Source organism: Camelus bactrianus, chromosome 13, assembly GCF_048773025.1.
Source record: "Camelus bactrianus isolate YW-2024 breed Bactrian camel chromosome 13, ASM4877302v1, whole genome shotgun sequence".
NCBI lineage: Eukaryota > Metazoa > Chordata > Mammalia > Artiodactyla > Camelidae > Camelus > Camelus bactrianus.
In genome coordinates, this window is record NC_133551.1 from 32,612,783 (window position 1) to 32,638,085 (window position 25,303).

A 25,303-nucleotide genomic window follows, 5' to 3' on the forward strand; every position below is an offset into this window, starting at 1 on the left:
AGAAAGTGTGATACAAAGTTATAGAAATCTTTTTAAAACCTAAGTGAATTTTTCCAGAATGTTAACATGCTAACTAGAGATATATTTATGAGGTAGAATTGTAAAGTGAAGTTTTCTTTGTTTTCAAATTTAAAAGAGTGTGTCTTTTTCACATTGAAATATATTAAAGCTATAAAATTTATTTTTTCATTAAAAAAATCACTGGGTAACATTGATTCAGAGACTTAGAGTTAGGTAAATAAGGAGATGGCAGTGTATTAGTTTTCTGAAAGTAGTGTGGGGAAGAAAGGACAAGCCAACTGCATCTTCTCTCCTGCTGCCCAGTTGGGATGAGAAAGTGAAACTCCAAAGGACAGGTTGTTTGGTAAAATATATTGTTTGTATAGGAATGAAATCATGAAGGAGGAGTATTTACATCTTGTACCACTTTTAAAAATGTAAAGAAAACCTGAATCTAAGATGCTTTTAGAAGAATTATAGCTTTGAAAATGACTTGATATGTTTAAGTGCTTGATCTTGCTTAATATTTTTTCTTCACAGATTCATGGTGTTGCTATCTAAAGTTGAGAAATCATCAGAAGAAATCATAGAAGTAATGCAAAATTTAAGTAGTATACAGGTTTGCTTTTTTTGGCATACAATTTTTCATATTTCTATTACCCCATTTGAAAAAGAGTAGGAGAGAAGCCACGAAAATCTAATCCTGGAAAGAGTTTGCAGAGGATATGTTCAGTTTACTTTTCATGGGAATTTTTCTTATATGAACATTAATTAAACATAATATTTTAGTAATATATGGCTTTTTCACATTTAAAAGTACATTTATTAGTTATGTTTAGTCTTTTTAGTTAATAAATTTTCTATTTGACTATTTTCAAGTTTACGATAGTTAACCTAGAAAAAGTTAAATTTTATTACCACAGAGTTTGTTTTTCAGATGCAGGAAGCAGTGTACCTTACTTTCACTAGACTTCTCAGTAATATTTGTAGAGAACTTAACTCATTTAAGATGATTTTCTTTTAGGCTTTGGAGGGCAGTAGAGAACTGGAAAATCTCATTGGTATCTCCCGTGCATCATGTGTCTTGAAAAGAGAAATGCAGAAAACAAAAGAACTAAGTAAGAGAAGTTTATGAGTTTTTAATGGTGTCTCTCCATTGCTTGTTTGCAGACTTAGAACAGGAAGCCACTTACCTTTTGCAAGGATATGTTATTTCAGGGAATCTTCTTGAATGTGAAGGGAAAGAATGTACCTTGCAAACTGGTGTTAGGCTTTTGTTTATGTAGTTCTCATTCTTTAAAAAAGATATAAAGTATAGCACTTTGTACTTGGTACTTATATGTTTTACTTCAGATTATTATTTCTTATGAAGTTGTTTCTTCTAAAATGAGAAATTACTCAGATTCCATATTAATTTTTAACATGAGGTTTCTTTTTCTTTAGTGACAAAAGTAACAAAACAAAAACTATTTGAAAAGAAGAGTTCAGGACTTCCCAAGGAAGGTAGAGTTGTGTTTTAATTTATTATATAATTTTACATTTACACCAATCACCATGAGCTCTTTTTTAGTGTGTTCTTTTAAAAGATCATGAATCTCATTTGAAAAACATTGTATTGCATTTGGCAGAAGATCATGTCAGATAAGACCAACTTTGCTGACAATTGAACTTTTGAGATAAATTTTTCAATTTAAGATTTAAATTTTTTCTTTTTATTAAAAATTCTTTTTGAGAATACAGACACACGGGCAACAATGTGTTAATATATGGCAGTTTTTAATGGTAAATTAGGATACGCAAAGCATAAAAAAGTTGCTTTGTAACCAGTGTTGTGAAAACTTTCAGACTATTAATGACATTTGTCAACTCATGCCTCTGAGCATTTCACACTATGAGAAACTAAGCATATTTTAAGTTCCCATAACACATGCACATTCACACCTCAGTAAGCAAAATAAATAGTCATAGACTGTAAAATATTAAAACCTTTAAGCCAGTTTAAGAGAAATCATTTTAATATTACTGACATGAATGCTATTTAGTAATCTCTGTAAGCAGAGGCAGGCCTTGAAGTGGATAGCCATGTTTTACCCTACCATTTTTAAGTACCACAAGTACCATTTGTTGAGGACCAATAATTACTATGTTCCCAACACTGTGATCAATAGATCTTTACAACAGCCCTGCAAGATAGCTATAACTGTCATTATATATAAGGAACAAAGACACGAAAAATGTTGAGTAACTTGCCCAAATATACTATTACTTGAGTGTCATAGCAGGGATTCCAACTAAAGCCCAGTCTGACCTCCAAAAGTATGTATGGTTTTTGCACTATTCCATATCATCTCCTCCTAAAACAAATGAAATCATTCAGTCATCCCAGCTTTCCGATTCAAACAGGAAGCATAACTGAAACTGGTTCAACCAATCTAGTATGTTAGTCTGTGTTTAGGATCTTTAACAAAGCCGTGATGGGTTTGCAGTGGAAGCTGAGATTCCTTGCTGGTCTGTTCCAAAGGCCAGCTGGGTCACGGCAGGGCCGCGGCTGTGGCAAAACTCTTCCAAAGTTCATGTGGGCAGGGAGCTGAGCAGGCTTCCTGAGCCATTCAGTTGAGCAGCTAACTTCCATTGGGAGCCAAAGAATTTAAAGAGTATGAAGGCAGCCCTTTCCTTGAAAAGGCTTAAGATCTCTTCTTGCCAATGCTGTGTAACTTGATTTCAGTGTGTAACTGGTTTTCAGTAGTTTTAATCTCTCCTAACTTGACAGATTTTAGAGAATAACAATGGGAAATTAGAATATTTCTTACTTCCCAACTAGGGGAAATCTTTCTTCTGTATATTCTATGGCAATGGTGTAATTTTTTTTTAATCTGTAATTTCCTAGAACTAATTAGAACTAGGCTTTACATTAGGCTTTTGCCAACAGTTTTGAGAAATGAGGAAGGGAAACTGTAGAACAAACAGGTGAACTGTCACTGCTAGAAATTAATGGGAAAAAAATTCCCAAAAGTATTATTTTCTTCCCTAAACATTTATTAAGACATTAAAGTTATTTCCATGTGTTAAAACAGTCATCTCCTTTCACTTATCCAGTATATACTGATCTTTTGTGTGTTAATTCATGATCAGCCTTAAAACTATTTTCTAGTATTTTAGACATTAAAACTGACTTGCCCATTACCAGGTTTTTCCCTAAGAACTGAGTGTTTGTTCATGCATAGAGGAAATTGTATCACTAAATCATGTTTTAAAGTTTCTAATAAGCATTGATCATGTGTTGTGGTTTAAATGAAGACTGAGTTAAGATATATTAAATATATAATATCTATGTAATATAAATTATATATTAACATATATTATATACATGAGACTATATAAGTCATTTTCCATTTCTGTTTCTTGGCAAGAACTACATTAGCTCTTTATATTTACTGGGATATTCAAATCTTCATTAGTTTTTCAACTTAATTTTTAAACCAATATTGCCTGAAAATAGATCAAAGCATTTTTTAAGTAATTTGACTTTGAGCTAAATATTTTTACTGAATGCTTTTCCCTGTTTTTTGTCTGGGTTCTAATACGTGCATTTTTTAATTTTGGAGGGATTTTTTTTTCAGTTAAAGATGATGCACACCAACACATGCACATTATATGTAAAGTTCTTTGCTATGTTAACTTTCACCCCCTTCTATTTATACGTTCATTTTAAGAGGGGTTAGTTTTTTTGACAGTTCAAACTAATTTGCCTTATTTTTACTTACTTGGGGGTCTAGCCTTCAGCTTTTTGTAGAAATTTCTACTTTTTTCTTTTACTATATACTATTACCCAGAATTGTTTAAATTTCAAAATGTTTTGAGACTCTTCATAAAGTTAAAAATTATATAATATAAATATCAGCCCTATAATATGTTTTGGATTTGTTTTATTCATAGGTAATTATAAAAATGAGAATAAACAAATTCCTTGTTTCACTATCAAAAGAATGTCCTTCAGATATTTTTCTCTTCAGAGTCTTAGAAAATTTTCCTAGAATAGTTAAAATAGATAATACCAAAAGAATTTCAGCATTTATCCTGTCATTGCCCCTTTGAATTGGTCCTTTAGTTCTGTTTATTTTTTCGTATCAGTGCTAGTTTGTTTAGCATCAGTTGCAGTCTTTATCACAGGCAGAGGAGTATAATTGTAAAGATAACTCTAGTGTTTTAAATAAATAGATGTCTGACACATATTCTTAAGGCTTTATATAATCTACTCAAGGGAAATTTAAAACATACACAATAACATGAAAAGATACCCTGAGATTTTCATAGTTTTCAGAACTGGACCTTGCAAATCAGGCAATGCCTTGGTAGAGAGTATGAATAAAAGAGGATCTCCTCTGCTAAATACAAATTTTTTAAACAAAGGCTTCTTTCTTTTTTCAGTTACTTGGGAAGTAAGCCTAACTTCACTTTCCTTAATAATATTGGCTTTATGACTGTTAGAAAAATAATGAAATGAAAGTTTCTTTTTCCTACTATAGTTAGATATGAATTTCCAAAATTATTTTTAATTTGTTATGCTGAAGATTTAAAGCATATGACCATTTCAGTGGTTTGATACAAATGGAATGTCACACTACCATCACATGGGAAGGCATGAAATTTATTTACTTTACATAATCAACCTCTACATAACACAACTTGATACAAATATTCCTAAGTCAATAGATGGCATTATGCTGTATTTAGTATTTTCATATTTTTCTAGAGATATTAGAAAATACCATCATTGTTTGCCTATGACTGGTACTTCCAGTAAACAAAATGTTTTTGAAAAGAATGTAAGCAAATTGTAGAGCAATTGCCAAGATATGAAATCCAGACACTTAGATATGAAATTTAGACACTTAGCTTCAGTCCAAAACATATTTTATCTGTTTTGAGAATAATTGTGTAGGTTGAAGTATGCATATTTTAAACGAAATGTAACCATCTGAACTTTACATTGTTCAAAAAAGTTGATTGTTTCAGCTGTTTATAATACAAAATATTTTAGAATTTCTAGCAATGGCCTTAAAAAGAAAAAGCACAAACTATAATGTTCTGGTTTTCTTTAGCTAACTTAATGTCTTCTTACATTGTAAAATTCATCTTGGTTATAGGATTTTAAAGTTTTCAAATTCTTGGACCACAGGCCAAATTTTAAACTCCTTCTGTTCTAAGATTATAAAATATTTGGATACTGCCTTTTCATTCTAACCACCCACTGAAGTATTTTTTAACTTAAAAATATGTTGTTCTTTCCCCCACTCAGTCTTGAAAAAGTATTCATCATATCAGCTAAATAATTTTACTCCTAGAAAACAACTACCCTTTCCTTTTTTTCTATTATATCTTAACATTAAGTGATATCTTTTTTCAGACAAATGCTCCAGTTTCAAGTCACTGAGGTTTGAAGTTTAGACATGATAAATTTTAGGAGAAACAACAAAAATCCCCATATGCTTTAACATTCTCAGTTTATCCAGAGATAAAAAATAGAGATACTAGTTTTGGTGACACAAATATACATTAAGGTACAACTGTAAGTCCTCAGCTCTTTATAAGGATTCAGCTGTCACATATGCTGTACGTAGGTCATACCGTTCCTGTTAATAATGTTAATGCTTGTTTTACACTATTCATCACTGTTTGGGGGCTGCATTTCAACTGCTTACTTAGTATCTGTCTAGGATTTAAAGGAAAACAAACTGGTTTATTAGTTTTCAAAGCCTTTTAAATAATTTCTTCCATGATTTAAATTTTTTATACTTTACTAGAAGTATGATGCTTTTATCTTCTAAATAATAAGTTAAAAAAATTTAACCATAGATTTGAACTCATTTAATAGCAATTATGTGTTTAAGAGGTGTAAATAACTTGCTATCAGACATTACAAATATCCAGGTGCTCTGTATGTGCTGATGACAACAAAATTGAAACGAAAGACTGTAATAATTCTGACTGGTTTTCTCTGCAGAAGATATTGATTATTTGTGTGTGGTGAGAGATTTGGAAAATTCAATTAAAGGAGTTGTGCAAAGGTTTCATAAATTTTCCTTCTACAGCGTGTACACAGACATTGTTGCGTATTAAATCAATGCAGCACTTCACAATATATTTTCTTTGAAACATAAAAATAAATAACATTTAAACAGTTCTGCTTACTACAGAAACAAATTTTATTTTCTGTGAAGCATTTAGTCATGTGCTATCACTGACTCATACACATTTGCCAGCTGTAACAAATTTTATAGACATTTTCTCCAGAGACATATCTCACATACTATGAATTTTTAAATGAGCAAATGGTGAAGAAGGGATGTCAGCAATATAAAAATTGATCAGTTAAAAGATAAAAGCATAAGTAAAGAGATTTGTATGGTAGTCTTAATAGGTTTTATTAAATAAAAATACTATAAAAAGACAGTAATGAACAGACTGAAGACTAACTGTTCCTGAGGTGGAGAAAAATTATTCTGGCACATTTAGTAGAAATTGATTTTATGTCACCTGACAGGTGAACATTTTTTTTTCCATTTTTAACTCTTAGAGTAGTCAGAAAAGCTTCTCACAAAAGTGTTAGATAAATTCTCTAAGTGATTTTCGTTATTTTAAACACATCTATATAATAATAAAGCAGATGTTTATAGTGTTATATAACTAATTACATAGTTAAAAGCAGGACTTGGACAATCAGCAAATATTAGGTGATTTTTTTTCCCTCCAGCTCAGACCTCACATAGGAGATAAGTAGTCATTTAGTCATTTTAATTCACACTGTTCACACCGTATGCTTCAGTCCTCTGGAATCTCTCTTTTTCAGGACTCCAGGCCTCTCTACTGTTTCTCTCTCTACCTGGATTGCACTTTCTTGCTTCTCTGTGTAGCAAAACTGCTCATTCTTTAAGGTCAGCCTTTAATGTCACATCCTCTGAAACTCTCCCCAGCTCGCCTAGGTAAAAAGCTAAATTGCATCTTCCTAGTCTTCTACAACACTTGTCTGAATGTTTATAAATGTGTGGTGTTGTAGTGTTGCAGTTATTGTAATTGTCTGCTTACAAGGCTCTTGCTGGGCTTCTCCTTAGCAAACCAACAAACAGAAGTCTTACAGAGACACAGTAGCCCCAGAGCCTAGCACAGAACCTGGATAAGAGGTCCACGGTGCATGTTCAGTGAATGAATAAAAACAAATGGCCACTCTAAGAATTTTTTAAGTGAATTATCCAGATATTTTCAAATACAGATAAATTTGCTGTTTCCTTTACATGTCTCATTCATTTAATGTTGAATGCCTACTAGGAGCCAGGCACTGTTCTAGCTCTGGGGATACCCTAAGAAACAAGACAAACCAAGTCCTGCCCTTAGGATTATAGAATCCGGCACAAAAGACAAGTAGTTATAATAAAGCATAAGCTCACATTATAATAATAAGTTTCCTGGCAGTTTTCATCCTAAGTTTTTAAAGGTACATTCTGAAACAGAATCAGGCAAATCTGTAGGATGCTGAAACAAATTTACAGCCCCAGAGCTGTTATTTATAATGTAAAATAAAACTTTATGTTGAGGTTCTTTATTTTAATTTCATTTTGATTCGTCATTTATTCTGCATCATATACTGTGACAATTTTAAGCTGTTTTCTAAAAAAATTTTTTTCTTTCATATAGAACTGTGTCATCTTGACAGCTATGAATTCCTTAAGACCATTTTAAACTGAGGTATTGTTTCACCTTTATAATTAAGTTTAGCTTTGTTACATCTGTTTTTTTTAGGTGGAAATATTTTAATTATATTATCAAATGTAATGTTGTCTGTCTATAAAGAAAATAGGGACATGAGCTTTAGTTGAAATTATATTTAATCTATCCTTATAATTAATAGGAGGGTAATCTGACAAGATCGGTGGTTAGAGGCTGATTGAAAAAGAACAATGTTGAGCCTAGCAGGCTAGTTTTCTAAGAGGGCATGTTTTTAGTGAGTATAAGGAGGGCCCTTTATTGTGTACCTTTAGTGAAAACAGCTAACTAGATACTGATGGGATAGAGTTTCTGTAGAGCATGTCTGACTGAACAAGTCTATTTGGAAATGTGCTGAATTGATTAAGTAAATAATTACATATTAATTAGTTGTACCTTTCCTTCAAAATAGTTCCTGTGGAATCAGCAATAAAAATAAAAATGATACATTGATAAATAGCTTACTTACTATAACATCTTAGCTAGAAGCATTATGAGTCATAGTGTAATATTAGTGTATAGTGTACCTGTAACTGAAGGTTCACATTAAGAACTAGCATTATCCCAGCCTTGGTGGCATCAATATTAAGATTTTTAGAAGCTAACTAGATGTTACCTGCTATCTCTTTGAAAAATTTAATGCAAAATGAAAGAATTCTATTCTATAATGAAAATACCTTTCTTTGTAAATGGTTATCTCAAGGGATTAGTATCTTCTGAACAAACTAGCTGTTTTTAAAATATTTAAAAATCATCTTCCACAGAAAATTGTGTCACTTTAAAAATATTCATTCTGTAGTATACAACAAATAATGGCTTATAATAAGAGCTACCTTTTATCGAGCACTTTCAATGTCCCAGGCACTGTTGTAAGCACTTTATACATATCCCATTTAACCTTCACAACTATTTATATGAAGTAGACAGTTGTTATCTTTGTTTTATAGATAAGGAAACTGAGGCACAAAGAGGTTAAGTACCTTGTCCCAGAATCACCTATGAGACAGAGCCAGGGTACTAACCTGAGTAGTCTGTAATCATCAATGAATGTCGGGTCTCATGACTGAGCAAGGGTTTTAGATCCTATGAAGTAGTAAGCATATAAAATAGATACACAAATACACATAGTCATTCATTATAGGGTTAAGTGTTTTATAGCATTTCTGACCCATGGAAATCCAACAGAGAACTTTTAGATGGTGATCCTAAATACATAGTTATTCACATTTGGCAAATGAACAAACACATTTAGTATGTGACAGTCTCATTAATGAACTTTTGGGAAATTTAAGAGTACTGAGAATAGCTTTGTGCTCATGGATTCTAGTAAAGATCATCACACGTTAGGGGTGTTCTTCTGAGTCTTTAATTTGAGTAGTACTTTCAGAAAACTTGAAAGAATTAAGGTTGATTTACCAGCCAACTTTCCTTTTAGTGGGAAGCAACAGAGAAAAACAACAGTGAAATGAACTTGACTTTACCTTTGAGGCATTTCCCAGGGTTCTTTTGATTGTATTTTCTTCTCACTTTGGGTGCTTTTTTGGTGAGCTCCTCAACGCCTTGACTTTTTTTTTAAGTTCTCACCTTAGTGTATATGGTTTCCAAATCTGTTTGTGACTCTCCTTCTGAGCTGTAAACTCATAATCTCAGCTCCCGTACATCGCTCCCCCCACCTCCACCCAGTTGTTTCTCCTTGTACCTTTCTAGGGATTACATTCATCCAGTGATAAGGCTCAGCACCTTAAAATTCTGTCTCTTTTTGTCTCTACAACCAAACTGCCACGAAGTCCTATCACCTCCCAAAATGTTTATTTCTTCCCATGCCCACTGCACTGGTTCATTCCTTCATTACCTCTCATCCAGATTATCTGCATCCTCATTGTAACCTGTCTGCTCTTTGGTCTCATTCCCCTTTGAGCCTGTCCTGCTGGACAAATTATGCTTTAGACGGTATCACTCCACCATATTCATAGTAAAATCCAAATTTATACCAGATTCAGAACTCTCCTTGGTCTGACCATAGCTCACCTTTCCAATTTGTCCTTGTACCTTAGTCACTCCAGATTACTTGCCATTCATTCTTAGACATATTCTTCAGAAAGTACCTTCTCATTTCCTTACCTTTGCTCTTGTCTCCTCTGCTTGGCATACCTTTTCCCCATCATCAGAATTTTACCCATCTTTCAAAACTGCTCGTAACTCACCTTACACTAGGTTTCGTCACATCCCTCTCTTGCATGCTGTTCTTTTATGCATTTGTCACAGCTGCCCCATGATATGACTGAGGGAAGATATTAAACTCCCTAATCTTGTCCTGTGCCCCAAAAACCTCTGACAGTCACAGTACTCCTAATACCACCATGGCCAAATTTTGTCTGCACATCAACTCCTGCCCTCCCTCACACTTCAGTGATTATTCCTCCCAACGTATATTGTTCAGTGGGGGTAAGCACCCCATATAAATTCACTCCCAGAGCCTTTAAAAAGTGAAGCTTTTAAAAACAATATTAGAATAAGGGAGACTGTGAATAAGGGATATGGCAACTGATAGGCCACAGACAGTATGAAGACCAGCAAAAGGGGTGGAGAAGGCATGATTTGGGCTAATGTTAACAGACGATACTGTAGAGGATACTGAGATACATTATCTAGAAACAGTATGGACAGATCACTTGGTTAACAAGTGTGAGGCTTAGTATAAACAAAACGCTTTGCATAATGCCCACCTAGTATTCAAGCTAAGGATATAAGATTTATATACATGAAACAATAATATAAGGTAAGCTGTGATAAGTGATACAAGTTCAGACCCTTCTTTCCAGGAGTCTGGCCAATAGCAAGTAGAAAAAAAAGATTATGAGTCTAATAAGGATCAAAGTATCAACTTGATTAGTGGAGGAATTAATAACCTCCAACATGGCAGGCTCTCTAGTAGAAGCGTGGGGTAACTAATGTGGGTTGTGTCTGAGGCAGAAGTAGACCCTCTCTCCTATGCTGAGTCTAAATCCTGAACCCTGTGTACTCTCCTGAACTTGAGGAGAAAGTTGGATCTTTGAAATAGACCCACGTCCATGTGCCTCTGTAACAGTAAAGACCACAGACCTGTCTGGTTGCTGATGAGACAGACAGAACGTGCTGGTCTCCTTACAGCATGAAATTAGGAAGCACAAAGGCCCACTGGACTTGAGAGTAGACAGTGAAAGGGAAACTAAACAGTGGGGAAGAGTGTTGTGTAAGAATAGTGACAGAACATGACTAGTGAAGTGTGGACTGCTGTTCTGGACCTCAGTCAAATTTGTCAGTCTTCCATGGGCTACAGACAGCAGAAGAGTTGACAGAAGCTTCTTTCTCTTCAGAGTGAAGGGCTAAACATTCTGCTGTAACTACAAGTGAAGAATAAGCAGTAGTATAGGATACACAGCGTAGACCACCTCAGGACGGCGTGGTTCGGGGATTATTTAAGGGTTCATGATTTTAAAATCACTTCTAGTTATTCCGCTCTACATTATCTCTCACAGAGCGCCATCCAGACCCTAGTAATGGAAACTTTGTACTTTACCAGGAAGCTGGAACTTGAAAAGTGGGTAATTTTGATGGCTGTGTAAACATACTAGACAGAAAGAACAACATGAACAAAGGAGGCAGAGAAGCACAATGACTGAACAGCAGATTCCAGCCATGTCATTGACCGTTACGGTCTCCAGGCTAATAAGTTCAGACTTTACTCATTAGGAAGAAATGGACCAGGGAAGATTATTAGGGAAGTAACAATCCAAAATAAGTTTTAGAAAGAATATAATTGCTATGTGAAAGATGACTCCTGTCAAAATACTACTCATGAACTGTATCACTGTATCTAAATTTCTTTTCATTTGTGTTCTGAGATATTCATTTCCAGAGCCAGTATGGCCATGTAGAGACAAGACATGCTGCTGCCCCCTACTCTGGTGCTGGGATACACATCACACTGAGCAAAGCATTTATTTTTGCTGGAGCCTGAGTTTGGCCTCAGAATCTTTCTCAGCACAGCGGTCCTGGCAGCCTTGATCAACTGATGACACTTCTGTGCAGGCCCTGGCCTTGTAACAGAGCACAAGATGTGCACTAGGTGTCCAGCACCAGCTCTGCTGCCCACTTGGGCTGTGTGGCCTTAAACACAGCACTCGGTTCCCCAGAACCTTAACTATAAAATACTTAACCTTGATGATATTTACCTTGTGGATTGTATAAAATAATTGGCTTAATTAGTACCTCCCCATAGTAACTATTTAATAAGTGGAAGTCTTCTTTCCTCCATAGTATTATCATTAGTTCTGATAACTGTATCAACAATGCTTAAAATCTATAGGTAGTCAGACCAGACTCAAATGAGTTGGCAAAAATTGGTTGTCAAGTTGGCAACCTATCTTCTTGCAGGACAAGAATATATGTGGACTGTCACGAATAGGGAAATATAGGGGTGCACCATGTATTGCTTATTCATAGCTGCCAGCATAAGCAAAGAAAGGGATATTTCAGGAATTGAAGAGTCCACATGCCCTATGGGACTATATGCCATCAGTTGCCATTGGCTGCTTTTTTCAAAGGCTTCCTCTCACACAGGGTCCTAAGGGCAAGAACTTCTACCACCACTAGGAGTCCCCAGAGGGACATACTCTGAATAGGAATGTCAGTAAAGACTGTTTTTTTTGGGGGGCAGCTGTTGAAGGAAACACCTGCTGAAAGGCCCTTAAGCTTATAGACAAAAGGCATGTAAGATCTGGTGTTTTCAGTAGGTCATGTTGGAGTTTTAGAACTTTCCCAGAAGTATCTCAGGTCCATCTTCACAGAAAGTGAAGAGTGCTATGTCAGAGTAGTCATACTGACAATTACTTGTGAAGGTGAATCTTGCTTTGAAGACTGAAAAATAAGCAAATGAGAGATTATCAGTACCTAACTAGGCACCAAATTACATAATAAATTGGTGTTTAAATCATTTCTTAAGTCATGTATGAGACGCACGTTAATTTGGAAACTAATTCTTGATGACTTAATAATCATCTTTTATATCCTGCAGGCATTTAGAAGCAATGCACTCCCTACGAACGCCAACTTCTGTATCTGCCTGATCGTATTTAAAGGAACAGAAGAAATGTTTGTAATTAATCTGCCCAGTAAATACCAGATCATAGCACTAGGCAGGTGCATATCTAGATAAAATTTCTTGCAGCTAATTTAAACTTTCTACACACACCAGTAGATAATCTCAATGTAAATAATACATTTCTTCTTGACCCTTTCAAGTAAGCCAACATGTAGAAGAGGATCTTGACTTATATACTGTATCACGTGTACTTCTGTATACTTTTAGCATTTGTGGATAGATTTAATAAAGCATTTATGAAAATGGCATCTTTGGTAGAGCTGTATATTTTAAAACTCAGATTAAATCTAATGGTGAGTGGAATTAGGTACCAGTTTTCCCATTTAAAACCCCAGATGTATATTAGTCAGATTCTTTTAAAAACTTTAAAAATTTATCTAGAAGTTTATTGTGTAGCCATTATCTTAGGGATGAGTTTTTATTATATTCTAGTTAGTCCAATGCTTATAGAGAAAAAATATTTTCAAAGTTTAAAAACTTTAACATCTCCTTTTATAAAATATTGGAATACACTTTTCAGTATAGACATTTAAATATGAAGTTGTTTTTACTGAACTACACAGATTCTACTGACTTTAAAGAAAAGACCTATCTTATGGGGCAGTATGTGACCCCCTTCAAACTATGCTGAAGCACTGTTTTAAATTTATTTTCTATGAGGTTGTTTTGTATCATCATCTGTGCTGTCACAAAATAAAGGAGAAGAGGGAATCACAGAATGTGTTAAAACTTAGTGTGTTTTTTAAAATTTCTAGACTTTTCTTTAAATTTCTAGACTTTTCTTTGGCCATTTAGACAAGGAAAAAAATGCTGTTCCTTTGGTACTTGCCCTGACTCTTGACAAAATTTGTATAGAATATTACTGTCACTTAATTCACTGTATCATGAATATAAAAATACTATATGAAAATCTGAAAACAAAATTTAACAAATTAAGTTTGAAAGTAACTAATTTTCCATTTAGGGAAATTTCAGATTCACCTTTTAAAATGAAAATTATTTTTTAAAAGCTAATTGAAATGATACTAAACAGTAACCCAATTAATTAACCTAATTGCCCTCACTAATGATTTTATTGGTACTATTTAAATAAGATTTTTAAGAGGACCTGCTAAATATTAAGAATACTTTGTGATGCAGTCCTCATAATAGGACGTTACCTAATATACCAAAAAAGGATAATTCCTTTGTGTTCCAGCACTGAAAACTAACCTTAGAATGTAAGGCAAAACATATAAAAAAGCCTCCATTAGTCAGGAAATACAGGGTTAAGAAGTAGATTGGTTTCATACATAATCCAAGTTATTTAGGTATGTGCTTAATGCTATTAAGTCAGTTACTGTATATTTGACCTCTTGATATACTAAGCTTTTGCCTTTCAGAACAGCTGGGTCTGCTAAGAATCATTTCCCAGTTCTCTTCATTGTAGATCAGATGACTCTCGCTTTATCACCCTTGGAGGCCACATGAAGGACAAAGCAGAAAGATCCACACACAAAACTAATGTTTATATGGGGGGAGGGGGGAGACAGAAGGCAGTGGATACACTTGGCCCTGATCTTCCAATGAACATAACAGAGGAGAGACCAATTGAGACTTAAAACCATTGTGTTACCCCAACCATTATTTAGTTACATCCTATCCATCTCTTACTCTCCTTCTATTGAACAGAGAGGCTGCCCTGACTTTTGTAAATGTTTCAGTCACTTAGTTGTGGTTTATCATTTGGACAGAATGCTACATCGGGGATTTTTCTCCCCTCCCTAAGGCTTGAAGGGAAAATGACTTCTGTTGCTTCATATTTGATACATGAACATACACCCTATTCTTTTCATTTTAAGAAGCAAACCTAAGTTTATTGGCAACAGAGAAAACTGCATTTTTCAGAAACAGCTCTTCCCTCTAAAATGAACTTGAAAATAACTTAGAAGAGTTCATTTTTTGACAGATATATTTTAGTGAAGAAAGTGAGAATTCTTTAGTATTTTTGTGTTAAGCTAAATATCTTTAAATTAAAATATCCCTGTAATCCTGAATTTAGCTAAGAGAAATGCTTTGGAATTGCCTATTTCTGTGATCTTAATTCATCACTAAACATTTTTGGTATTTTGGTACCTCATCCCTCAAAGTTCACAGTGGGCTCTTCTTAAACTGGTTTTCAATATATATGAGATACCTGACTTTAAGATAATTGCTACAAGTCTCTGTTAAAGCTACAGTGTAACTCAATATGATTAGATTAAATCATCTGGAAATGTATTTTTATTTAGAATTTATCTATAAGATACCTTGATTATGTGTGCATTCTATTTTACTGTTTATTTAATACTTTCATTTTCAAGTAATGATGTTTCTTTATTCCAACTATTTTAAAGGTTAGAACTTCCTCATCATTGATTTAAATCAACATCTTGTATTAAGTGCGAGTATGTGATTACAAAAAATAAAAAAAAGACTACACCAGCCAGCCAAGATGCTGACATCTGGGCACAGTGATTACAAATGGTGACCATGGACAGCGATGTTCCTGCTGATTCGGCAGCCATTCAAGGCTGCTTTTCAGTGCTGACCTGCCCTTTGAGTCTTTATGCACATTTGCTTTGAGAAAGAAATACTTCTTGATTTTTTTGCTCTGTCTAAACCCACTTCCTTTATCAGACTTAAAAACATATTCCTTGTTGCATCAGCCTGTGGCTTTCCATGTCTAAAACTAAATTTTCTTTATGTGTATATATATGTTTGGCTTACATTATTTTAAAATAAACCACCACTTAGTTATTATGCTTTAATGGCTATCTTATTAAAGAAATATATTCATTAAAAACATAGGTTGATGGAAAAATGATTGTTTTATTTTTATTACAGAGACTAAAGACACATCTTTACATGAGAACATGGCTATAATAAATTATTTTTACTACAGTAAAGATGGGCTTCTTCTAACACAGAGTGATACAGTATTAACAGAGCTAAGTTAACATGAAGATGATATGGATCAATGCTTATGGCAGCCCTGAACCGTGTCCTAATTAAAAAACAGAAGGATGAACTCTTGTATAAGGCCATTTAACTTAAACGGAATGATCCTGAAAGTTTAGAACTAATGATCATGAGTAATTAAAAAGACTTCACTCAAACCACTTAGATTTAAATCCAGGAAAATTCATCATTTAATTGCATTCAAGTAAATCAGAGTTCTTGGAAATAAATAAGAACACAGTTTTAATCTCTCTGCCTTCTTAAAAAAAAATTCAAATTTGCACTTGCAGTAAGGCATGTTCAAACTTTAAGCATGTTTAAATTGCCTTCTCATTGTAAGTTAAAAGATTATCACAAGTTTAATCCCTGAGATATAATTTATAAAGAATGAAACATACATTATTTGCATTCTAAAATGTAAGGGAAACTAAACCTGAATACCAAAAACAGTGATTTCCTTCAAAAAGAAGAGCTAAATTCTCCTATTAAGCACATTGTATTTGCAGGTTTTTTTCAAGACAACAAGTTATAGAATATATTTCCTAAGTAAACACTGGTATTAAGGACATTTTTCTCTTATTTTCCCATGTGAATATTAATAAAACTACAATATGTCTTGGCCACTCAGTAGTTAGAAAATAAAAGCCTCCATTGCTTTGGTCCCCATATACATTTATTTTGTGTAGATGACAGTGACTTTTCACCACTTCCTTTCCTATAATTCCATGATTCTCAAGATGATCATTTCATTTATACACAACCAAAAAAGTTCACAAGACCTTGCAGCACTATGGACATTTCACATTGTGGGATATAGCTAGTTGATTTTCTTCGGATTTCTTCCATTTTTGGAATCCCACATGATGATAATGTTAAAGTACACCCAGAAGAACAGGAAGTTTAAGCAGGACACAAAACACACCAATACAGAAAATAGGTCCGGTAGTCTCTGAGGAGGATCCAGTGTGACAGTCATCAGTGTCAGAAGGACCATGGTGATTACTGAGAAAAGGAACTACAAAGAGGGATAAAAAGTGTCACTGCATAGTATGAAAGATAAAATTTAAATGCACTGGTAACGTTGATCTGTAGTTGTAAGTGAGCAGAATTAAAAGGGAGAGAGTTGGGGGTTCAGTCTCTTCTGATGGATCTCAACCTACGCTGTATGAGTTATCTAGGATTTTTTAAAAACCTCAATTCTCAGACCACACCCCAGACCAGTTAAATCTGAGTTTCTATGATAGGCCTTAGCATTTTTTAAAGCCCTCCAAGTAATTCCCATATGTAGCCAAAGCCTATCTTACTTTTCTTCAGTGCCCGGGTGGTAAGAAAAGTATCTGGAACAGATAATATTTGCTAGCTGGGGTTAAATTCACAGCATGCTCCAGGCACTGAACCCTTATAGGATATAAAACTCTAAGATAATCTAAGAATTCATATGTGAAAAAGTTTTCTACAGCAAATGCAAAATTACATTTCATAGTCACAACGCTTTTAGTGAGCTAGTTCTGTATTAAAGCGTGGTGGGGCATGTGAAAAAAAAAATGTACTCTGGCCTCAAAGAGCTTCCAATTTACGGGAATGCATAATTAAATAAAAACACAAAGTCACATTTCATTAAATGCCAAAATGAGTAGTAGAAATAATTATTGCATTTATTGTAATTGCACAGCAGTTTTCTTCTCTAGACCAGTAAGTACACTGTACCACAGAACCTTCCGCAGTGATGGAAATGTTCTATATCTGTGCACTACAAGAGTAATTGCATGTGGCTACTGAACACTTGAAATGTCCCTGCTGTGACAGAGGAGCTGATTGGGGGGGGGGCAGGGGAGGTCATTAGGTCTATTTATTTATTATTAGTTTTTTTTTTAATGGAGGTGTTGGGGATTGAACCCACGACCACGTACATGCTAGACATGTGTTCTACCACTTGAGCTATACCTTCCCCCCAGGAGTTGAATTTTTAAGCTTAAATCCACAAATGTCTAATGTCTACCATGTTGAACAACATAGCTGTAACTGTGAGACAAAGACCAGCCAGACAAGGACACAGAAGCTGCTTAAGTAAATGTAGAAAGCAAGCAGTGAGAAACAGTAAGTGACTTTCCTGGAGGAAGTCGGACATAAACGGAGCCCTAAAAGATGCTTTAAGGGCTATATTATGACACAGCTGGTAAGACCTGGAAAGAGAGTAACACAGTGATCATTCTAGATGAAAGAGTGGGAAGGATGGAAGTCAAAAAGGCTTATAGACAGGTATAAACAGGTTTCAAGTATCCTCCAAAGGGGAAATACGAGTCAACCTTGGGAGGGGATGAAAATTTCTGAAGTGAAATCATCAAATTAAAAGTTTCAAGCTTAAATATGGCACTGATTGGAATGTCATGATACTATGATCCTGAATCAGTGTTAAAAGACATGCTAGAATTCTCTCATTTTAAACTCGAGCCGTTACCCCCATTTGTCTGCTCCTATTTACAACGAAGTTTCCTACGAGAATTGCCTGTAACTCGTGCTGTCCAATTCTCCCGTTCACTGGTGAGCCCACACCAAGCAGGCTTTCACCCCAGTCACTCCAGTAAAGCTCCCCTGGCCAGTGATCCGTAGTGACCTCTGCTGCACTAAATCCGATGGTCAATTTTTATTCTCTTATTTATCTCCCAGCAGCATTTTAAATAAGACATCACTCCTATCTCCTTGAAACTCTTCCTTCACCTGGCTTCCATGACACCATACTCTCCTGGTTTCCTCCCACCTCACTAGTTAATCCTTCTCAGACTTGCTGAATCCTCCTCAGTTTATAATCACACCTTTGGTGAGCTCATCCAGGGATGTGACTTCAATAACTATCTATACAATGAGGACTCAAATTGCTATCTCCAGCCTGGACCTCTCCCCTAAACTCCAGATTCACATATCCAAATTCTTAATATCCCCACTTGGGTAGCTAATAAGCATCTAAAACTAAGTATACATATAAACTATCTTCAATAATGATGACTTCTCATCAGAAAATATGGAGGCCATAAGGCAGTGGGATGGATGCAAGTCAAATTGCTGAAAGAAATAGCAAATATACTCTTCAAAAATGAAGGTGAAATTAACAAAAAGTCAATACATTTGAAAATACTGAAATAATACAAAGTATGTTCTCCAAATACATCAGAATTAAGTAGTCAAGGAAATCTCCAAGTATTTAAGCACACACAAATAAATATATATCAAAATTTATGGAATACTGTCTAAAAGTGGCACAAGGGGTATATATAGGTTTGAATGACTGTATAAAAATAGAAGAAATCAACCACTTGACACAGAACACAAAAATAATAGCGAAAATCAATGACTGAAAAGTTGGTTCTTAAAAATAACAGTGAAACCAACAAACTTTAGCTAGGCTGACCAAGGGAAAAAGAGAGAAGGTACAAGTTCCCCAAGTCAGGAATGAAAAGGGACATCACTCCTTATCATACATAAAAATAAAAGATAAGGGAAATTTATGAACGGCTGTAATACAACAAATTGGATAACAGATGAAATGGACAAATTCTCAGAGATACCACTGAAATTGTATAAAGAAATAGAGAAAGTCTGAATAAACCTAAAACAAGAGATTGAATTATTCATCTTTTTTTAAACTGAAGTATAGTTGATTTACAATATTGTGTTGTCTCAGGTATATAGCAAAGTGAGTCAGATATATATTTTTTTCAGTTTATTTTCCAGTATACATTATTACAAGATATTGAATATAGTTCCCTGTGCTATACTACTGTAATCCTTGTTGCTTATCTATTTTATTTATATTAGTTTGTATCTGTTAATCCCATACTCCTAATTTATCCCTCCCCCAAGAATTAATCATCTTTAAGGTCCCATAAAGAAAGGTCCAAGAACAGATGACTTCACTGGTGAATTATACCAAATATTTCTAAACGAATTAATACCAGTTCTTCATAAACTCTCCCAGAAAGTGGAAAAAGAACACTTCCTAACTCATTCCATGAGGCAGGTGTTAACCTGATTCCAAAACCAAAGACATCACAAAACTACAGACTAATATCCCTCATAAATATACGATACAAAAGTCTTCTACAAAATACTGGCAAACTCAAACCAATGGCATATAAAAAAGATGATTTTATATCATGATTAAGTGCATCCCAAGAATGCAAGGTTTAGTTCAACATACAAAAATCAAACAATGTAACAAACCCTATTGATAGAATAAAAGGGAAAAACCACATGATCTTATCATCAGACACAGAAAAGGCCTTTGACAAAATCCAGCACCTTTTCATGATAAAAACACCCAAACTAGGAATAGAAGAGAACTCCCTAACCAAAAAAAGTCTGTACAAGTCCCACAGCTACATCATAGTTAATGGTGAAAGACTGGATGATTTCCCCCTAAAATCATGAAGAGAAGATGTCCACTCTCGCTCGCTCTTTCAACACTGTAGTGGAGGTTCTAGCCAGAGTAAGTAGGCAAGGAAAAGAAATAAAAGACATCCAGGTTTGAAGGGAAGACATAAAACTGTCATGATTTGCAGATGACACAATCTTGCATATAGAAAATTATAAGGAATCTACTAAAAACGTAGTATAGAATACAAATCAATATAAAAAAATTGTATTTTTATGCAGTAGCAGTGAACCTTATGAAAACAAAATTAAGAAAACAATTCCACTTACAAAAGCATCATAAAGAATAAAATACTTAGAAATGAACTGAATAAAAAAAGTGCAAGACTTGTACATTGAAAATTACAAACACTTTTAAAGGAAAGTAAAGAATATCTAAATAAATGGAAATACATCCTATTCTGTTCACAGGTTTGAAGACTAAATCTTGTTAAGATGGCAATACTTCACAAATTGAAATACATATTCAAAGCAAATCCCTATCAAAATCTCAGCTGGGTTTTTGGAGAAACTGTTGAGCTGATCCTAAAATTAATATGGAAATATAAGGCACACAGAATAGCCAAAACAATCTTGAAGAACAAAGTACAGGGTTTCACATTTTCCATTTTAAAACTAATTATTAAGTCAGTAATCAAGACAGTGTGGTAACAGGATAAGGATAATACAGATCAGTGGAATATAACAGAGTCCAGGAATAAACCCTTACATTTAAGATCTGTTGATTTTCAACAAGGGTGCCAACACAATTCACTGATGCTGGACCAACTGAATAAAGCTGGACTCCTACCTTACACCATACACAAAACTTAATTCAAAATGAATCAATAACCTAAAGATAACTACGGTTATAAAACTCTTACAGAGAACATAAGAGTAAATCTTCATGACCTTTGGTTATACATAGTTTCTGAGATACGACACAAAAGCACAAACAACAAAAGAAAAATAGATATAATAGACTTTCTAAAAATGAAAATCTTTGTGCTGTAAATGACACCATAAAGAAAATCAAAGAGCAGCTCACAGAATTGGAGGAAATATTTGCAATCTAGTAAGAGACCTGTATCAAGAATGTATAGAGAACTCTTAAAACTCAAAAATAAAAAGACAACTCAATTAAAAATGGGCAAAAGGAGGGTACAGCTCAGTGGTAGAACGCATGCTTAGCATGCAGGAGGCCCTGGGTGCAATCCCCAGTACTTCCACTGAAATAAAGAAATGAATAAATAAACCTAATTACATCCCCACCCACCACCCCTCCCAAAAACTGGGCAAAAGATTTGAATAAGCATTTCTCCAAAAAAATTATAGTAAGATGCTCACCATCATTAGTCACTAGGGAGATACAAATCAAAACCACAAGTACCACCCACTATGTGTGGCTGTAATAAAAAAGACAATTACAAGTGCAGTCAAGGATGTGGAGAAATTGGAGCTCTCATATTGTTGGTGAGAATGTAGAATCTTGCAGCACTTTGGAAAACAGTATGGCAGTTTCTCAAAGTGTTAAACACAGAATTACGATGCCTAGGTATATGCATTATTCATAATGTCCAGAAAGTGGAAGAAATCTAAAGTCCATCTACTGAAGAATAGATAAACAAAATGTGGTATATCCACACAATGGAACTGGAAATAGAAAAGGGATGAAGTATTGATACATGCCACAACACAGATGAACCTCAAAAACATGCTAAGAAAAAGAAGACAGTGACCAAAGACCACATTTTGTATGATTCCATGTCATGGACCAAATTGTGTCCCTGCAAAATTCATACGATGTGACTGTATTTTGAGATGGGGTTACATTACGGTTAAATGAGGTCACAAGGGTGGGGCCCTAATCTGATAGGGCTGGTGCCCTTATGAGAAGAGGAAGAGACAGCAAAGAATTCCCTCTCTACACACACACACACACAGAAAAGAGGCAACATGAGGAGACAGCAAGTTTGCCTACAAACCAGGAAGAGAGGCCTCACTAGAAACTAGTGCTGATGGCACCTTGATCTTGGACTTCTAGCCTCCAGAATTGGGAGAAAATAAACTTCTGTTGTTTAAGCCCCCTGGTGTGGTATTTTTGCCACAGCATCCCTAAGAGACTAATATATTCCACTGCTATGAAATGTCCAGACAGGCAAAGCTATGGAGACTGAAAGTAGATCAGTGGCTGTCCAAGGCTGGGGTACGGGTGAGGGTGGAATGGGGAACGACTGCTGAAGGTACAGGGTTTCTTTTTTGCGGTGATGGAAATAATCTAAATCTAGGTTAGGGTGGTGGTTGTAAAACTGTGTACATACTTAAAGCAATGAATTGCATGCTTCAAATGGGTGGATTTTATGGTGAATTTATGTGCATTATATCTCAAAAATGCTATGTAATGAAGAAAGATATTAATAATTTTTTAAATAGTGCCCTTCCTTAAAAACAAAACAACTTAAAAAAAAAAAAAAAAAAGAAAAAGCAACAACTTACCAAATGTAGTATAATTCTGGGAAGAAATGTAAAACATGGAAAATATTTCCTAACAGAAATGGAGAACGATTTCAGTTGCAGTTCTTCTTCAGAAGTCTTTTCAAATATTGAAAAGGAAGTTGCGCAAGCTATAAAAAATGCCATCATTGTCACCACTGAGGGCATTAGGAGTTCATCCTTCAACAGAAGAGGCAGCATACTATATGGGAAAATAAAAAAAATCAAAAGAATTGTCAATTCAAGCCATAAATACTTCATAAAAAAGTTTTAACGAGTTTACAAGTACTATACTGAAAACACTATACTTACACTGGAAGTTGGCTTGACTCACCTAAATGTTGACACAAGCAAAAACCAAGTAGACATAAAAGGAATTTCACTTAAAACTAAGCAGACTGGTCTAGAATGACAAAGAAAAATATTTTAATCTTACAGAATATAATTTCAACACTTACTTGTAAAAAATATGAAATGTTTTATCTGTCTGATTTTTGAGGAAGCTAAAAAAAGCCCCCAAACCACAAAACACAACCAGCAAGGTCTCCATGTGGACCAATGATTCACTTTTTTATAACCCAATCCAAACTAAATGAATCTAGTTGCAGAGGACATGTCAACTCCTCATAGTAACTGGAAAACTTCTTCCAGTATCCATTAATGAAACATTTTTTTTTCTCTGTCATACAAACAGTAACTTGAAGAAAGGATCACATAAACAGATCTGAACATTCAGAGAATAAGAGCTTTTTTGTGTGTTTCATCCTACTTGGTAAATATGAAATGAATTCCTGGTATAGTGGTTTTCAAACTTCTTTTTAATCATCTTCCATGTGACATAAGACTCAGCTAAGTTAGAAACTAAAACACAGGATCGTCATCTGCCCCTGAAGAGAGGACAAGAGAGGCAAAGAAGTAGTATAAAGGGTTTGTGATGGCAGAATAAAAGAAAAGAGGAAAAACTGCGTAGGAAGAGGCTACAAGAAAGAGCAGTAGTGTAGAGAGAGGAAGCGTCAGCACCCACAGACAGAACCGCTGGCTTATCACACAGCGGTTTAGGCCATAGGTCCAAACTCTGTGACCCCCTTAGCACCACCCCTGTTCACACTGCCTTCTAGATTCAGCTGCGGCAATGCTAGAGAAGGACGGGGCTAAGTCCCCATCCCGTCCCTGTCTCTTACTTACTGTATAACTCTGAACAATTTATTAAGCTTTTTCTTATGTGTAAATGAAAATAATACCTTGGATTGTCTTGTTAAGTAGTTGAAAGAACTCTTTTGCAAGTATTATCTAGTATTTTTTTAAATAAAATAAAAATAAAAAACTTTTTACTAATAATGGTGCTTGTTGAATAATAATTATTTTGTTGTTATATTAGTTATTATTTTGGGTCTCCTTAATTTAAAAGGTTTGAATATTCTCCTCCTTTCTTAGAAGGATGACTTTTCCTCATGTCAACTAGCATATGAAATGTAAGGCTTGGAATTATAAACTGACTAAAAATTACTGCACTAAAAGAAAATAACAGGACTTCCAATTTCATTGCTTGATGCTTTTAAAATCAGGATGTATTCATGTTAGTAACAAGCACACAGTAGGTGCTCAATAAACATTATTTTCTCTTTCTGGATCTTAAATTTTTCTCATTTAATCATTCAGTATTCATTTATTGAACGTAAGCATTTACTGAAAACTAATTATGTACAAGCACTGCTCTGAAAGGAAGACAGCGATGACTATAACTCACCCCTTAATTTCAAGGCACTTAATATTTACAATCAACCAGCAAAACCACTCACATCTTCACCTTCTTCTCTGAGCTTTCCCTTTCACCACCGTGTTCAGATCCCGGCTCCCTCCCCTTGAGGAAAATGCTGCCCCCTGCCCTCTAGACTGTGCCTGTTTTGTAGTTTCCATAGCCTTTTGGCCCAGAGGAGGGAGATCACCTCCTCGCTCTTCATACAACTTGCACACCAGCTCTCCCTCCCTCCGCCCTACAATCTCCAGCTTTGACTCATGTCATCGGGCTTTATCTCCTATTATTCCTCATCTTTGTTATTATCCACCAGCCACAAGGATCACTTCCCTCATTACTCAATGATTTCAACTCCTTACACACTGTCACTGTCTACAGCCCTATGCATCTCAATTCTTGGCAGCGTTAACATACACACAGATGATCTTCCAACACCCTACCCGCTCATTTGCTGGAACTCCTCTCTTCTAGTGATCTCATCTTCAACGCTCAACCTTAGGGTCATACTCTAGACTGCAGGCCCTCCAAAATCACAACTCAACAGTTGCATTCTGACCGCTATCTCCTATCTTTTCAGTACTCCAACAATCTTTTGACCCCACTAAGACCTGCAATCCATTGTTCCTACCATATCTTCACGTTGCCTCACTACTTTGATGTCCTTTTCCCTTCTTACCCAGGTTAAATTCTAAGATCAATCATTATAATCACTCCCATGTATTCACTCTCAAGCCCCAAGCGAGTTATCCTCATGAGACATAAAC

At 34.9% G+C, this 25,303-nt stretch overlaps 2 protein-coding genes across 5 annotated transcripts in view; one reads left to right on the top strand and one right to left on the bottom strand.

Moving 5' to 3' along the window:
- The window catches only part of ITGB3BP (integrin subunit beta 3 binding protein), a 65,685-nt gene extending 52,535 nt beyond the window's left edge, over positions 1 to 13,150 (top strand). The window contains exons 5-10 of one of the 4 annotated variants that reach the window (XM_074376344.1): positions 541 to 592; positions 1,025 to 1,118; positions 1,444 to 1,503; positions 6,851 to 6,935; positions 7,693 to 7,743; positions 12,818 to 13,150. In XM_074376344.1, coding sequence (XP_074232445.1) covers positions 541 to 592; positions 1,025 to 1,118; positions 1,444 to 1,503; positions 6,851 to 6,935; positions 7,693 to 7,708 — 307 coding nt within the window. In that variant the 3' untranslated portion in view covers positions 7,709 to 7,743; positions 12,818 to 13,150. Of the gene's footprint in view, positions 1 to 540; positions 620 to 1,024; positions 1,119 to 1,443; positions 1,504 to 6,850; positions 6,936 to 7,692; positions 7,744 to 12,817 lie in introns of all 4 variants that reach the window. The other 3 variants (XM_074376343.1, XM_074376342.1, XM_045512501.2) reach the window with 3 other exon arrangements.
- Positions 13,151 to 15,734: 2,584 nt separating this feature from the next.
- The window catches only part of ALG6 (ALG6 alpha-1,3-glucosyltransferase), a 50,200-nt gene continuing 40,631 nt past the window's right edge, over positions 15,735 to 25,303 (bottom strand). Inside the window, exons 14-16 of the mRNA XM_074376345.1 lie at positions 23,118 to 23,186; positions 22,787 to 22,985; positions 15,735 to 16,898 (exon numbers count right to left, since the gene is read on the bottom strand). Coding sequence (XP_074232446.1) covers positions 16,701 to 16,898; positions 22,787 to 22,985; positions 23,118 to 23,186 — 466 coding nt within the window. The 3' untranslated portion in view covers positions 15,735 to 16,700. The remainder of the gene's footprint in view (positions 16,899 to 22,786; positions 22,986 to 23,117; positions 23,187 to 25,303) is intronic.